General features: G+C 42.4%; 1 protein-coding gene across 1 annotated transcript in view; it reads left to right on the forward strand.

The window, feature by feature from the left end:
• Positions 1-13,714, forward strand: part of pcdh1b (protocadherin 1b) — a 253,378-nt gene extending 239,664 nt beyond the window's left edge. Inside the window, exon 5 of the mRNA XM_084085830.1 lies at positions 9,902-13,714. Coding sequence (XP_083941956.1) covers positions 9,902-10,320 — 419 coding nt within the window. The 3' untranslated portion in view covers positions 10,321-13,714. The remainder of the gene's footprint in view (positions 1-9,901) is intronic.
• The last annotated feature ends 2,312 nt before the right edge of the window (positions 13,715-16,026 follow it).

The following is a 16,026-nucleotide window of genomic DNA, read 5'->3' on the forward strand; positions in this document are numbered from 1 at the left end:
CAATTAATCGTCAATTAAAATTTCATGACCGACAGCCCTGAATAAAGCTGGACACGTGTTGTGGTGAAAGAACATGTGACATTCCAATCACCACCCATGTCTATGAGCTAATAAAAAAGCTTTAGTTTGTAGTTTTCAGGGAAGGGATGAAGAATAAAATGATTGTATATAAAGAGTATATTCAATAGTTACACAAATAAGTATCAAAACATTTAGAAAAATATAACATGATGCACATACATGCTCACACACTGTCACATACAGTGGGTATAAATAATTGAAGTCAGTAAATCTCAGCATAGAAACCAATATACCTCCTGCAGCTGTTAGACATTATGTTTCTGCGAAGCACCTTGATCCAAACAAAATTCATTTCTCACCATAACTCATTTCGCACAGTCGCATCACACACACTCATAACAGATTCAATAAGCGAGGACTTGTCACCTGCAGGCATTTCCAAAACCAATCCATACAGGGTGAAAATTGGTTGTGTAGCCTATCACTCTGTTATCTCGGTGACTCTGGCGGTATTGAGTAGAGTGACCTTATTGATTCAGTAGCAGGTCATTGATCAGCTGAGAAGTTGATACGAAAGAAAGATTTGACCAATATTGAGTGATTGTACTAGTGAGCATGGCGAGTAAGGGCATGCAACTGTATGTGTGTGTGTGTGTGTGTGTGTGTGTGTGTGTGTGTGTGTGTGTGTGTGTGTGTGTGTGTGTGTGTGTGTGTGTGTGTGTGTAAATCAATACATGCTTGCAAGGATGCAGACCAGTGGTCACATACAGTACACGCACGCACGCACGCACGCACGCACGCACGCACGCACGCACGCACGCACGCACGCACGCACGCACAGCTATTCAAAAGAATAACACATCTAGGACAACAACTTCTATCAATGCAGAATAAGGTTGTTACAGGCCAAGTATTGGAAACCAGTGAGAATGACCGTCGCTGAGAAGCACATTCTCAGTCTCTTCTTTGCCTTGATTCTTACATCACTCCGACAGTTATAGACAGGTCTAGATAACCTCATAGATTGGGGCCAGCCGTTACGTTTCTGTTATTTTGCCTGGGCTACATACACATATTGACTCTCTCCCCCTTCATTGGTTCGGCACCAGGGGGCTTAGTAGGAAATGGATTTGGATCAGGGGGGAGTGGGACTAATTTTAAACATGTCAGTCAATACATTGATGTCACAGGCAGGAGCAGAGGCGAGACGCCGTTAAATAAGCAAGTAGGAAAACACAGAGAAAACCTATCAAGCAAGAAGAAAACGAGAGCAGTAGAAAAGTACATATCTATTTCTTTTATTTCAGTGGGTGGTTTTCCTTTGTGCCTTCGCAAAGTGTCAGAGGGTAAATTAATTTTGGGTTTTCATGGAGGTAGGGGGTTGCAGGTTTGCTGCCAAAATGCTGTTTGTTCATTTAGTACCTTCGCAGCATGTCTTCAGAATACAGTTTGGTTCAGGGAGATGAAGAGTTGGATATTTGCATCTCCGTAAACTGCTCAAATGTAAAAAATGAAAAAATAAAACTAACCAACTAAACAAATAGAAAAAGTAAATCTTGGCATTCCCACTGTCTTCTCTCTCCAGTTACTGAAACTACACCGTAGATGACTACACTCCCAAATGGTGTCCTAAGGTACACCTTGGTATTTTGTGTCAATTATTATTGCAGCATATACAAATATATAAAAAGTTATTGTCTCCGCCAGGCCGAAGGCATGGCGAGAGAGTATGTTTTACCCTCCGTCCGTCCGTCCGTGTGTGTGTCCGTGTGTCCGTGTGTCCGTCCGTGTGTCCGTCCTGTCTGTGTGTTACCAGCTAATCTCCGGCACCGTTGGCCCGTTGGCTCCGAAACTGTGCACACACACTCCCTGGATGCCAATTCAGAACCTCTGCCCCAATTTTTTCACATGGGCCTGTTATAGCGCCACCAGGAGGCCGATTTGTGCAAAACACATTTTTTTACATCCTACAGATTTTATCCAAACGTCATGCAAATCGGTACACAGTATCTCTATAGTCATGTGATCAACACGGATCTGTCCGATTTCCCATATTCCATCCTCATTGCCTATGGTTGGCTTCCAAAGTTTGCAGGATTGCTCCGTTTTGAACAAAAAGCCTCAAACTATGCACGCAGCTTGCGATTTCCGTGAAATTTCACACGCACATTCCCACTAGGCCGAGGAAGAAATGCCACACTTTTCGCATTGGCCTGTTATAGCGCCACCAGCAGGTCTAATTTAGCAAAACACATTTTTGGAACAAAATGCCTCAAATCATGAATGCAGTGTCTGATTGCCGTGAAAGACCTAAGAATAAATGGCACCGTTTTCACATTGGCCTATTATAGCGCCACCAGGAGGCCACAATAATCTACCTGACCTGGCGGAGACCTGTGCTCCGAGGAGCACTTTTTCTAGTTCATTATGTTTTTATTTACTATCAGTACTTTGTGCACACTCATTTCCCAATACAATCCCTTTTTTTACCACTTAAACCCTACATACAGTACTACGTGACCTCCACGGCTGTAGTAGGTCCTTTTTTCTCTCTACACCAACTTTCTTTGCCCCATATTGGCCCATTCGTGGTTGCCCCACAAACTTTCAAAAATAGAAAAAATAGCAATCTACAAACCCACAACGGGTTGTATCACGAGTTCACGACCCTTTGTGACTTGGGAGCTTGTAGATCAGCTATTCTTGCTATGAATACATGTAGGTGTGCCTTGAGATTTTGACTTGCCCATTTGTATGGTGAGTGAAAAAGTTAGAAAACTATATAATATATCTTTCATGTGAGACTTTTTTTTTTTGTCTTTGCCCTTATTTCTTGCCAAGCATCCCCCCCACGCACGCATGCGCGCACACACACTCGCGCTCGCGCGTGCACACACTCACACACACACACACACACACACACACACACACACACACACACACACACACACACACACACACACACACACACACACCACCTCCACCTCTTCCTTCTACTTTTCCTGTTCTGTCTCTCTCTCTTTCATCTCCACCTCCCCGTCCTCCCCCGCCCTCTCTCTCTCTCCCTCCCTTCGTCCTCTTTCCGCGCGTTGTGTCGATTAATTAATTGCCGCCTAATTTAATTCCTCAAAAAGTAATAACTTGTTTAAGTATGAATAAAGACTGACAAGGCAAAGTTCTAATCTGCCCAAAGTTTAATTAGAGCCGGCAAGGCTCTTTCACATCCAGACGGGGTCGGGTGGGGTGGGTGGGGGTGGGGTGTGGGTGTGGGGGGTAGGTGGAACCAAAGAAAGGGGGGACAGAGCCAGTAGATTGATAGAGGGAAGAAGGATGGAGAACAGGAAAGAGAGAAGCAGACAGCTTTGCACGTCCACAGTAAGCCAGAATGCTATTTAGGGGATTACGGTGGAATGTTTTTAACTTTCCAAAGATCTATGCATAATCACAAGGAGAATCACTCCACTAACCCATATGCAATGTATTACTATACATTTTTTCTTCCTTAGTGGTATTGTTGCGTTTTCATTTGATAGTACCTACAGTACCAGCAGGTACATTCATGGTACAGTGTTTCTATCTCTATTCTTCATCCCTTCCCTCAAAACTACAAATGATGGGATAGGTCATATGGAAAATAATTTCGGCCACTTATTTACACCTGTGATATGACAATACATTTTAAGTTGAAGTATTAGGACCTGACTGGAGGTCACTGTCTACCAAAACATCTGGTGACGTCTACATTCAGTATAGGGGCTAGAACAGTGGCGAGAGCGGCCGTTAACAAACCTACGCCTACTGCTTTGAAGACCCATCCCGATACCATCCCAATATGAAGGATTGCCCTGTAGTCTTTGCATTGGCTCTGCAATGCAACTTTTACATTTCCGAATTGCTTCCACCCATGTCCCATGAATTTAGATGTCCCCAGACATTTTGGTATAGGCAGAGATCTCTGATTGTCTGGCTGCGCAAGGCTATAGGACCTGAGATACATTAACACACAATGAACAATACAGTATTACGCATCATTCTATAAATATACTTTCAGTATACAGTGCACACCAACTACACACCTACACCTGCAAGTCAGGGTCCGGGGCCACTATGCAGGGTGTCCCCCTTGTGGCTATAAATGAGGTTCTGGTACAAAATCAATTGGCTGTGAGTGTTACAGTGGAACATGGAAGTGGCTGCATGTATTATGCTGGCCCCAGAGGGCCCAGGAGCCTGCATAGTCCAATGAATGGACCATCACATGGATGACAATTATTGAGTACAATGTGTGTGTGTGTGTGTGTGTGTGTGTGTGTGTGTGTGTGTGTGTGTGTGTGTGTGTGTGTGTGTGTGTGTGTGTGTGTGTGTGTGTGTGTGTGTGTGTGTGTGTGTATACGTACAGTATACTGGCGTGTTGTGCCTATGTAGAGTGAACCTTCAGTTTGCTCTCTACGCATGTATAGAGGCGGTTTGTTGTGTGTGTGTGTGTGTGTGTGTGTGTGTGTGTGTGTGTGTGTGTGTGTGTGTGTGTGTGTGTGTGTGTGTGTGTGTGTGTGTGTGTGTGCGTGCGTGCGTGCGTGCGTGCGTGCGTGCGTGCGTGCGTGCGTGCGTGCGTGCGTGCGTGCGTGCGTGCGTGTTTATACATATATACTCATTTGCTGATTGTAATATTTAATGAGAGCCAAGACCTTTTACGTTTAAGTTCAAGTGATATTTTTTGTCTTTGTTCAAAGGTTAAAGTACTATATTCTGATAGTACTCATTGCTATAGAGTGTTTGTTCAGTAACAGGAGTGTCCATGTCTCTCAGCTCTTTAATAGACGGAAAATACATTTTCAGGTTGGTGGCAAACGTTCAGCCAGTCAGAAGAGAGTACCCATTTATCAGCTTCAGTTTTTATAGTGTTCCAGTTCCAATGTGTCTGCTAATTGATGTGTCATCACTTCCAATTTCACTTGTTTAATATGTATCCTGTCTGAGTTCTCTATCCTGATTGGATCAAATTGGTATCCCAACCTGAAAATGCATTTTCTGTTTAAGCTGGAGAGACATGGACACTCCTGTTACTGAACAAGCACTCCATAGCAATGAGTACTATCAGAATATAGAGCTATTTAACACTTATTTTAACCCTACCTTTACATTGCCATGTTGTCATCATCAACAATTCACCGGCAGTCCTCTCCCACCACTCATGCTTTGTTTTGCTATTAGATAAATTGTAGCTATTGGGTTAGAAAGAAAGGTATGTTTTCTTATGCAGCATACACAGTGAGGAGGGTGCCACCACCCCAAGTTCTAACTGCAAGAATGCACACATTTGAACCTCAAAGTAATTAAAGATATTAACATTTCAAGTGGAGAGAAAAAAATAAAATAAAAATACATTTTTAAAAAAAGTGCAGAGTTCCTTTGTGTACTTTTGATTTCATTTATCACCCCAGGACAGTGGCGAGTAGAACAGGGGAGCATGGGATTTCCTCAGCAAGCTGTGTTAACATATCTCTAGGAGTAAAGTGATGGAGCAGGAAAAAAAGAAAAAAAAGAAGAGCGGAGAAGAGAGGGCCCCAATACGTCTCCTTTCTTTACTCTGGTAGATGGCGTAAAATGTCAGATACTCATCTGGAAATTATTTCCATTTTATTAGGCTGACATCTTCCTGAGCAGCGACTGTGAAATCTAATTAGTTTGGCAAGAAAATGGTGGCCAAGGTAGGCGAGCGTATTATGTAGTGTGAGGGGAGAGCCAAGGGGAGCGCTCCTGGGGACTTGGCAGAGGGCTGGAGAGGGTCCCAGGGGTTAACTAGAACTCAGGAGCGCAGATAAGGCAGCTGGAGGAAAACTCAGGAGATCTACTCCATTTTAAATAGCCTTGTCTAATAGAGGCAACCTTGAATTCAGTGTGCTGGCCCTCTGTCAGCGCACCAGCCTCATGAACATAATTGTACAGCAGAGGAGAGAGCGCGAGAGATAGGAATTCCTCCATGAGCATATACGACCCATAACTTTCAGAACCCCCCCAAGTCTTGATGCATAGAATCACCTTATAGTTAGTGAAACTGTTTTAAAGTGGAAGTTATAACAGTACCAGCCAACTGTTCCTCTTTATGCCTTAGCTAATGAGTTTGCAAATAACACCCCTTCAAGGTTGTTATGTTTTGTGTACAGGTAAAAATTACTTTTGTCCGGCTCCTCTGACATTGCAGCAGCATCATTTGCATAAAACTGATGAACTTAACAAGGTCTCCATATCATCGCTTTTGATCACACACTGCCTGCCCTGCTGGCTTTGATATGAGTTTGATCTACGGAGCAGTGACCCTGTGTGTCGACCACAGGAAGCTGTTATTAGCAAAAGCTCCATTGATCTTAGATCTCAGGCAGAAGTGTGCCTCACCACCACCATCTCCTCACCCGGCCTAAATGTTTCCTTCCATCGTGTTGGCCAATTAGTCCAACCTCAAATGAGAGGCAATTAATTCCTGTGCTTGATTAGGAGCAACATGACCCTCCAACCCCTTGCTAAATTCTGTGATTAGTACTACTCACTGCTACTTAGGTCCTTGAACTAAGGGTCATGCTCTGATTGGCCACGTCTTTTTTCCCCCCAAGGTATCAGTAGATTCTACCAAGCAGTTATGATGGCCTACATTTTGGTCAAACTGTAATATATACTGTATACTGTATGGTCACTCCAGTGCGCACAGCTTGGGAGAAAAGCACTTAAAAGAGTCAATCTATGCTGAACCACTTGCACATGACTTTGCATTTTTCCAAGTTCCTTGCGCTTGGCTGGGAAGGGCGTAAAAATGCAAAGCAATGATCCAGAGAATCTCTCTGTGTGTGTGTGTGTGTGTGTGTGTGTGTGTGTGTGTGTGTGTGTGTGTGTGTGTGTGTGTGTGTGTGTGTGTGTGTGTGTGTGTGTGTGTGTGTGTGTGTGTGTGTGTGTGGTCACTACTCAGCACTCTCTTATGAACAGCTAAGGGTTTGAATGCATATATCCACCAACAAAAAGACAGAAAAGCCTACTGTAGCTCCTTTTTTTAAAAGGGACAATGAATATCAATTATGCATGAAGCAAAGGCATTTTGGGAAATAAGCGCTGCGCTGGTAGAAGTGCACACTGCACAGCCCTCTCTCCCCTCCCCTGGCCTTGAGTATCAAAGAATAATCTAATGTCATGCACAGAAGAAAGGTTACTTTCTGCATACACATTGATATTTCTGCTCCAATCTCTGACCTTTTCGATTAAACTGTGATTTTTATTAAATGTGAACACAGATGTCTCAGGGCCCAGCGTCAGTCTGTCTGTTATATTAGCTCTCGTTATGCCATTTGTGGTACATTGGCAAATGTACTGTGCTACATAATTACATTGTATTCAACCTTGAGTAACTTTTGCCTTTAAACAATTTTATCCTGTTTCGCACTTAATACGCACTATTTGATATAATCTTGCATGCGTTACTATTTAAACAACACATTAAGCTGGCACTTAAACTATTAGTGACTCTTGATATCAGATTGAGGTTTAGAGGGTTTTCCAGAGAGAACTATCTGTGAGAAATATTGTAGGTAGACAGACCATACAGTACTTACATATATATATATATATATATATATATATATATATATATATATATATATATATATATATTATAATATAGCCTACCGTATCATCTACTCACCCCAGTACATTGACATAATTTAAGGACCATACTGCAATCCATACATGTAATTGTCAACCACAGATTGGGCCATATAATTATTAAGTTTGATTAAATGATGTCCAAAGTTAATTTTAACCATTGCGCAGTTAATATGTCAGTGAACTAAACTTATCTGTTTGCAAATGATGAACGCATACATGGGCGTTGTTAATGCCACCGTTCACTGTTGTAAGTTGTTGAATAAAGATGCTTGTTCAAATAACGACAGATTGTGGCCATTTCACAATACCAACAACGCAAACAACTGCCTTGCGTCCTTTGAATAATGTAGCCTACTTGTCATGAGACACATCTCTTTAATATGAGATGGACTTGTACTTGAGGTCACATGATCCCGCACTGCATTTCAGTGCTCTCTCTAATCAGCTGTGCATGTCTCAGTCAAGACAGCAGGACCTCAGATGTCTGAAAACATCAGAGCAATTATTCCTCAAAATCACTGTATCATTTATGCAGCATGCTGATACACACCAACAGGGAAAACACACTCACAGCAGTGACTCTTCCTTAAGGACGTGGTGAAATGAAAAATACGTTTTTCACACTTTTAGAGTATACCCACGGTCATAATGAGGACATATTGAAAATAAATCCATTTTGTGTGTATTCTTATGTCAAAGGTCCCTAAATGTCGGATTTTAATTACTTCCTGTAAATGCAAACCTACTGCATGATGACACCGATAGACCTTTATGAATATAAATGAATCTTGATTTCATTCACCTGTTTGATTCCCATAGCTCACGTTCCTCCACTCACACCTGATTTTAATTAGGGAGCCACTCTTGGGCTATACTACGTTATTTATCTAACTCAAGATGATGGCCAGACAGCATTACTCAAACTTAAACAGTACATTAAAATATGTATCTGAAAACATTGGAGGTGGGAAATAAGCAATGCAACGCATAAAAGTGCTGCTAGAATTTCTCCCCTCTCTCCCTCTCTCTACCTGCCTCAGGCTGCGAAGGGAACGGGACCGTTGGCTGAAACTGTGATTGGTCCAAGAAAACCACACCCCTGTTTCTGAGCTAAACTTAGCAAAAACGTTGCCAATAAAGCCATTTCATGACATCTTTGATAACATTTTCATTGCGTTTATAGTATGACTTTACTGCATCTTTTTCACTTTCTGCATAACACAGTTTGACACAGTGTTTAAGTATTTAATATTCTTTTTTCTTGGCTTTTGAAAGTAATAAAAAAAATCTGTTATTCTAGTATACTGTTTGGGAAGTGATCAGTGGCAATGATGGGGGGTTGGGGATCGATGAATACTCTACTGTATACAGAGGAGGTTCTGTTGTAAAATGATAGTTAGGAGCAGCGTATTAAAAAAACAAGAAATTAACTTGAACTAGTTCATTTTTTGGGACTATGAACTTAGTTCAAAACTCAAAATTGACTACTGTCAACGTGAACTAGTTCATTTTACTTTGTGTGAACTAAACTTTAAGCTAGCTCTTGTGAAGTGAGAACTTGCACAACACTGGACCTGAAAATTGTACAAAGATTACTTTGCATCTAGATTCTACATAATTGATTTTCTCCAGCTTGTATCACATATTTATCCTGCATGTTTTTCCTTTAGAAAATGTTGAAAGCATAAAAACAAAACAACAATGTTCGCAAACTAGACATAGTTCTACAACTTATCACATCATTCAAAATCACCCTATAATGGACATGTGGAATCCAACTGAAAACACTGCTTTAAAACAGTGGTTATTGTAGCCTTGTTTAAATAGTACTGTATTTGGGACATAACCAAATATTAATGTATTATTCAGAAGCACACAAATAATAACTTTATAATGAATAATGTATTGGTCCAAACATCATCCACCGCTGTCAGAGGAAGACCGTGTACAGTATCGCACTCAAACCAAATTTAAAGGATGTGAGGAAAATCTTTTATAGATACTGGAACACACACACACACACACACACACACACACACACACACACACACACACACACACACACACACACGCTTGCACACGCACGCACGCACGCACGCACGCACATTAATAAAAAAATTGTGAAATTGTGTCAGAGCTCACTATTTTTGTGCAACAACTTTTGCAATGCTACACTTTATTTATACCATCTTGCTATTTTTCCCTCTTCTTTGTTTCTTGTTTCTGACATCAGACCTCAGGCCCCTGCCCGATGTGGCGATGACTGGAAACTGCACACGCGAGTGCACGGAGTTCGGCCACTCTGACGCCTGCTGGATGCCTGGGGAGCCTTCCCCCAACCGCAAGATCCCCAAGAACGCCCCCACGCTCTCCACCTTCGTGCCTTACCAAGAGATGGAGGGGCAAGATCACCTCATGGCCAACGGCAGCCCAAAGCCCCTGACGGAGGAGCGCGGGAGCATCGGAGGAGGCAGCGGAGGCCCCAAGGTGGCCAACATGCGGTTCATGACCCCGTACACCAGTGCCTACTCCGGGGGTGGCGACTCCTCCGGTAAAGACTGTGCCCTGGAGGAGATCCCGCTGAGCCAGGCTGTTGAATATCACTCTGCCACGACCTCTACCCAGAGCTCCAAGAGGGAAATCTACCTGTGATGGCGTTGCCCGTCCTTCCCCAGGCCCCAACCTTAAAGCGCCCAGCCACTTTTTCTCCTTATACATGAGCTACACCGTTGCTGACCCTGCTCCTGTCCAGGATAGCGGTCAGGCCTTCCCTCCTTCACTGCCCCTGTGCCTAGCCGCTGTGTTATCTCACAAGTGCCACAGTGACACCCCCCCCCCCCCCCCCCCTTCCTTTTTATAACTGCATCCACCGTGTGAGGCTTTAGAACTCCCCGCCCCCCTCCTCCCCCTCCCCTCCCCCCTCCCCTCCTGCCACTAGAAACCAATCAAATGTAAAATAGAATCAGTTTAAATCGATTGAAGAAAACACACAGCAGGAAGAACTGCTGTAACAGGAATGTAAACAACACTATTGTTTGGACATTGTGATAATTTAATGGGAAACTATTTAGCTACTTTTATGTATTTGAGTTGGAGTTTTGTGTGTTGTTTTAGATTTTGTTGCTGTGTTGGACCTGATAAAAAGAACATTTGCGGGTGTGAAAAGAATCTTGTAAATCCTATGATATACTGTGTATTGCTATCCATCATTAAGTTCTTCTGGTTTTATTTTATTCTATTCTATTTTTATTTATTTCCCTTATTAGTTGTTCAAAGGTCGCTTTTTATGAACCGCAGGACCTCTGGGAATATAGTTTGGTCAAATGTTGTGGCAATTTACAACAAGTCCCAATCTACTGGGAACAGTGTGCAGTCAACAAGAGACATTCACAGGAATACATTTGTTTCCCAGTCTCTAGAATAGTGATTTTTCCATTTTTTTCTCTTTTTGCTGTGAAGAGTTTTTTTTTCCTCTCTCATTGTACAGAGCTGTAAATATGACAAACAATGACCATGTGAACTCTTGTAGTTCTCCTTTATTTGGATGTATAAAACTATGGAACAGTTGCTATGGGGTCACAATTATCAAGCCCTTAAGACAATGTGGAACCTTTGATGGACGGATTTGAAAAATCCTCAAAATATACAGGGGGACAATACTGTGTGTAACACGCTGAGGACGTTGAACCTTGAGCATCACCGTGGTGCTGAGTTACAGACACAACTTTTCCTTTTGTTTTGTTTTCTGTATTGTTTTATTTGCATCTACAACATTGTTGAACTTAGATAAAAGAAAAAAAATAGTGGGGGAAAAAAATGCAGTTAGTTTAACCGTTGGTTCCGGTGAATGTCACCTTTCTCTGCTGTTTGTTGCGTCCCAGGCTACTATGACCTCAAACTGGGGGATATTTTTGGCTGAAACAGGCTCTTATACAGTATACTGTACTAAACAGGAAAGGAGGAGCTTTGTTCTTTGCATAGGTCACTGTAGCGTAATTCAGTGGTTTCTCAAACCTTTTCATGTATTTGGCCACGGACCCCCATCTGAAAAGATTTTGTGTCAGGGACGCCCATAAAAGATTTGTGTTGTTAAAATGTTTCAAAAATATATATTAAAAAAACTTCTTTTTTTTTTAAATAGCCGTTGTATATAGGGGTAAAGTGTTTAAACACATTTTGCTGGGGACCCCCTGGAACCCCCTCAAGGATCCCTCGGGGTCCCTGGACCCCACTCTGAGAACCACTGGCCTACTTTGTTCCTTGGTACAGTTTCCTACCAGCATCTAGTGCTTTGTCCATCGTGTGAAATTGAACCAATTGGTAGCCAGGTTAGCAGAACCTTGCTATGGGTTCTGGCTTGTTGGCTTGGTTTCTAGATGTGGTGGGAATGAATAGGTCCTCCAGTGCAGAACCTGTACGCACCAAGCCCAAAGCACAGCAGCATGATAACGCCTAATTACACCTGGAGGCTGGCGACATTAGCGGTGATAATTTCCACCAATAAAAATGAGCCGACTCTTCTGCCAGTGTTGGAAGATAATTTGGAGATTCGTATTTATAGTTGCTGACAGTACTGTGGGATTTTATCTGTGATTGACAATGATTGGACTAATGAGAACACATTAGTGCACAGTAGATAGGGTGAAAAAAGTATAAGAAACTACCTAATGGCATGCCACAGTGACAAAGGGAAAGTTCTTTTTCCAAAATCACAGAGGAACACATCAAAGGGCAAGTAGGCTTCTCTCACTGACAGTCTAATTCAAAATGGTGCTGTTGTAGGGTCATGCAGGGGCCATATGATTGGCTACTCAAACAATTGCTACTGGAATGTGTAATAGATGCTCTTGAACGCTTGTGCATTCAGTTTCTCTGCTTTTTTATGTAGAGCTCTCACAAATGAACCACTTTCAACCAGGTGTCCCTATTTTGGACATGTCATTATAGGCGAACACTACAGTTTCAAAACAATCAAAAAAATCTCCAAAATAGCAAAAATAGCAGATCTACAAGCACGTCGTGGCACACTGTGAGCTTATAGAATGACTATTTTCGCTATTTGTCGTATGACAAAGTATATCGAGCTTAAGTGGTTTGATTTTATTGTATATGTTTGCTTTTCTGTTGCAAATATTTGATGTGCTGGAGGGTACTGTACTGTATGTGTTGCTTCTCTGAGGATATTCCCCTTAAAACCCCTCATAACATTTTCTCAAACTCGCGGTGATGATTTGACTTATCATCAACACCCCAGCCTGCTCAGGCGCCACATCATGTCCTCTGATCCACTGCCTAGCTGATCTCCTGCATAGAGCACTCCCAGGCACGTAACTCAACTGCCAGTCAACCAATCCACAACCCCCAAGTGACAGAGATTTAGAGTTCATGTACAACGCCTGCACATTCAACACATCTCCTCTGGCCATTTAACACCCACAGAGATCTTTGATAGATAATACGTAGATCAAACACACTGGCCCACATTGAGCCACAGGGCTTTCTCCCCTTGTGGTGTTTCACCACCTGCAAACAAGTCATTTTTCTCCTGGATAGACCCTGTGATCCCCCAATGGCCTGCCTTCCTCACCCCTGCCCTGGTCCGTCTTAGCTTATCGGAGCGAGGGGGGCCACAGAACCACTGGCCCGGGGTCCCATCTCCTCTGTTGACACAGCTGAATCTCCGGGGGCGTGAAGGGTGCGTATGTGTGATTTGCTGTGTATCCTCCGAGCGGAGGGAGCGAGATAGATATGAAGTGAGAGTGAATGATTGTGCAAGAGGTCATGTGGCACCAATTAACCCCACCTATTTGGCACCAATTAACCCTCAAAGATAGGGGTGACCTTTGAGATGCTGCACTATTTGCTTTACCTCAACCTTTGAGGTGATATGGAGCACAGAGGTGAAATTTGAGAGGGGTCAGCGAGTGTGTGGATGTGCAGCTTATAGTGTGAGTGTGGTGTGATTATATGTGGGTCTGTGGTCCTATCTTCCTCTGTATGTATGTCTGTGCGTGCATTTATGTGTGTGTGTGTGTGTGTGTGTGTGTGTGTGTGTGTGTGTGTGTGTGTGTGTGTGTGTGTGTGTGTGTGTGTGTGTGTGTGTGTGTGTGTGTGTGTGTGTGTGTGTGGGCGGGTGGGGGGTTCTGTGTATGTAAGTGCGCACATGTGCCTTTTGTTAAAGTTGGTGTTATTAAGGTGCAGCACACAAACCCTACCTTGGCTCCTTGGTCTCAAGGCATCTCCTGACAATCTCCCAAACACCCAATCCCGGGAGAGAATCCTGCAGTATACACCCATGAGAGCTGCTGTCACAGTAACTGACAGGTATTGTGTGTGTTTCTGTTGTGTACACGGGCGCCCATGTGCATCTAGGCATACATGCGCGCATACGTGTGTGTAACACTATTGAAACTGCATATTGACTCTGGGGCACAGCATGCCTATGTTTGCTCTGTTTATTGGCTGTTTTGTGGTTATTTTCTCTCTGTTATGCATAAAGCATGTGTGGCTTCTCACCACTATGAGTCGGCTTCTGCCTGGTCACAAAACACAGACTATAGAGTAATGCTGATAGGCCTAGCATAGAACACAGGATATTTATTCATCACCTTCTGCATATATTTCTGCCCTTATGCCTGTGTCTTCCCTACAGTATGCCCAGCTTAATTTACATGTTTTCCCCAACGTCACACATTGGTTCTCATAAAAAGACAACTGTACAGATTACAAGTGTGATTTCCTCATAAATGACAGTTCACTGTATTAAATTAAATGTATTGCTATGGGTAGCTAAAGTCAGTCTGGTTTATAAAAGGATTTCCTCCTTGATTTATAGATGATGGTGTTCCCCTTAAATGGAGTTAAAGTGCACATTTCGACTCCTCACCTTCCCCTTTGTGATTTAGTTCAGGTGTGTATCAACATTGGCACAGCCAGCTGGCTGACTGGCATAGCATTCTAAGAGTATAAAAACTCTGAGCCAACTGAATGGTGGATTAGTTTTAGCAGCCTGAATTCACCACGTCGTCTTGCTCCAATCCAAACTCACAATACGTGTTTTCTGGTTCTGTCAGTAGAACTGATGGCAGTGAGACTATACAAGAAAGGTACATGCTTCACTTTGTACAATGTTACACCACAACTGGAAATACTGATCGGTTCTGGAGACTTTCTCAACACTTGCTCTGCGACATCAGAACCATGCCTTACTGAACAAGACTAACTCTAATAATGACATGTGCTCCCTGTCCAATCTTTAGCTAAATAGCAACTTTTTAGTAGGTGTGCGGTTCATGCTACGAAGCAAATCGCAATGCAACGTTAAGTTCGCAAACTATTAACTGTTTTCTTCACTGCCGTTTATGTCCGTTCACTGCCACAGCGAGTTACACCAATAGAAATCACCGGGAAATTTTAAATTTCTCTTTCTCGACGTCATGCATAAAGTGGCATGAGCTATGGTTGGTCTACTTTTGTGGGGACATACAGTCTGCATACATATCTACATGCAGATAATAAACCCTGTTCTAGACAGCTCAGCCTTCAGCCATGCCATGAAGAATATGTTAATTTTCTCTCCACACTAATGCTTTCTGTGTCAGCTTTGATCTTGATAAACATGAAACATGGGATTTTCATGATATGACAGCCAGGATATTAGAATACTACATACAGTATGTCTCAAATGATGACAGGGTCTCTCCAAAATGGATTTTGATATTTCCAGGTAATGTGTTGTCTTTTGTTGCGTATGCGTATATCATACTGTTATACAATGCGTAAATAGATGGAAAAGGTTAGAGGCGGGTATCTGTTGCCAAGTGGCTTCAGCTGGGCATGAAAAAGCCAACTTTATAAATATATACATTTGTGTTGTTGTCGCAATTGTTTTATCAATGTTATGAAATCAACACTGCTATTAGACATATGAATATAAATGGTCGTTACTGTTTTCTTTTCCAGAAGCGACAGATTTTTGGCTTTGTAAATGATGTATCACGTTTCTGACAAGGCAGACTGTTTTCTATGTTTTCTTTTTCCTTATTCCATCTTAAACAAACAAATCTCAATGCATAATTGACAAGACATTCCTGGGAAATTGGGAATTGCATAACAGACACCAGGGAAGGCATCTGTAATTTGTTAGGGTAAAGAAAAGAAAAATCATTTGGTCTCCATGTTTATTAACTGGCCTATATAACGTCATTGTTCAGCCATTTTGATCCCACAAACCAAACGACAGACCTAACGATATTAAGATGAGAGATATCCTGAGTGAAATGGAGCCTTTCTGGAGCGGAAGTAAGAAGAAAACAAAGGGACACAGCTGCCAAATCACTTTTGTCTTTACAGAGAGTC

Source organism: Gymnoscopelus microlampas, assembly GCF_963454915.1.
Source record: "Gymnoscopelus microlampas genome assembly, chromosome: 18".
NCBI classification, from domain to species: Eukaryota; Metazoa; Chordata; class Actinopteri; order Myctophiformes; family Myctophidae; genus Gymnoscopelus; species Gymnoscopelus microlampas.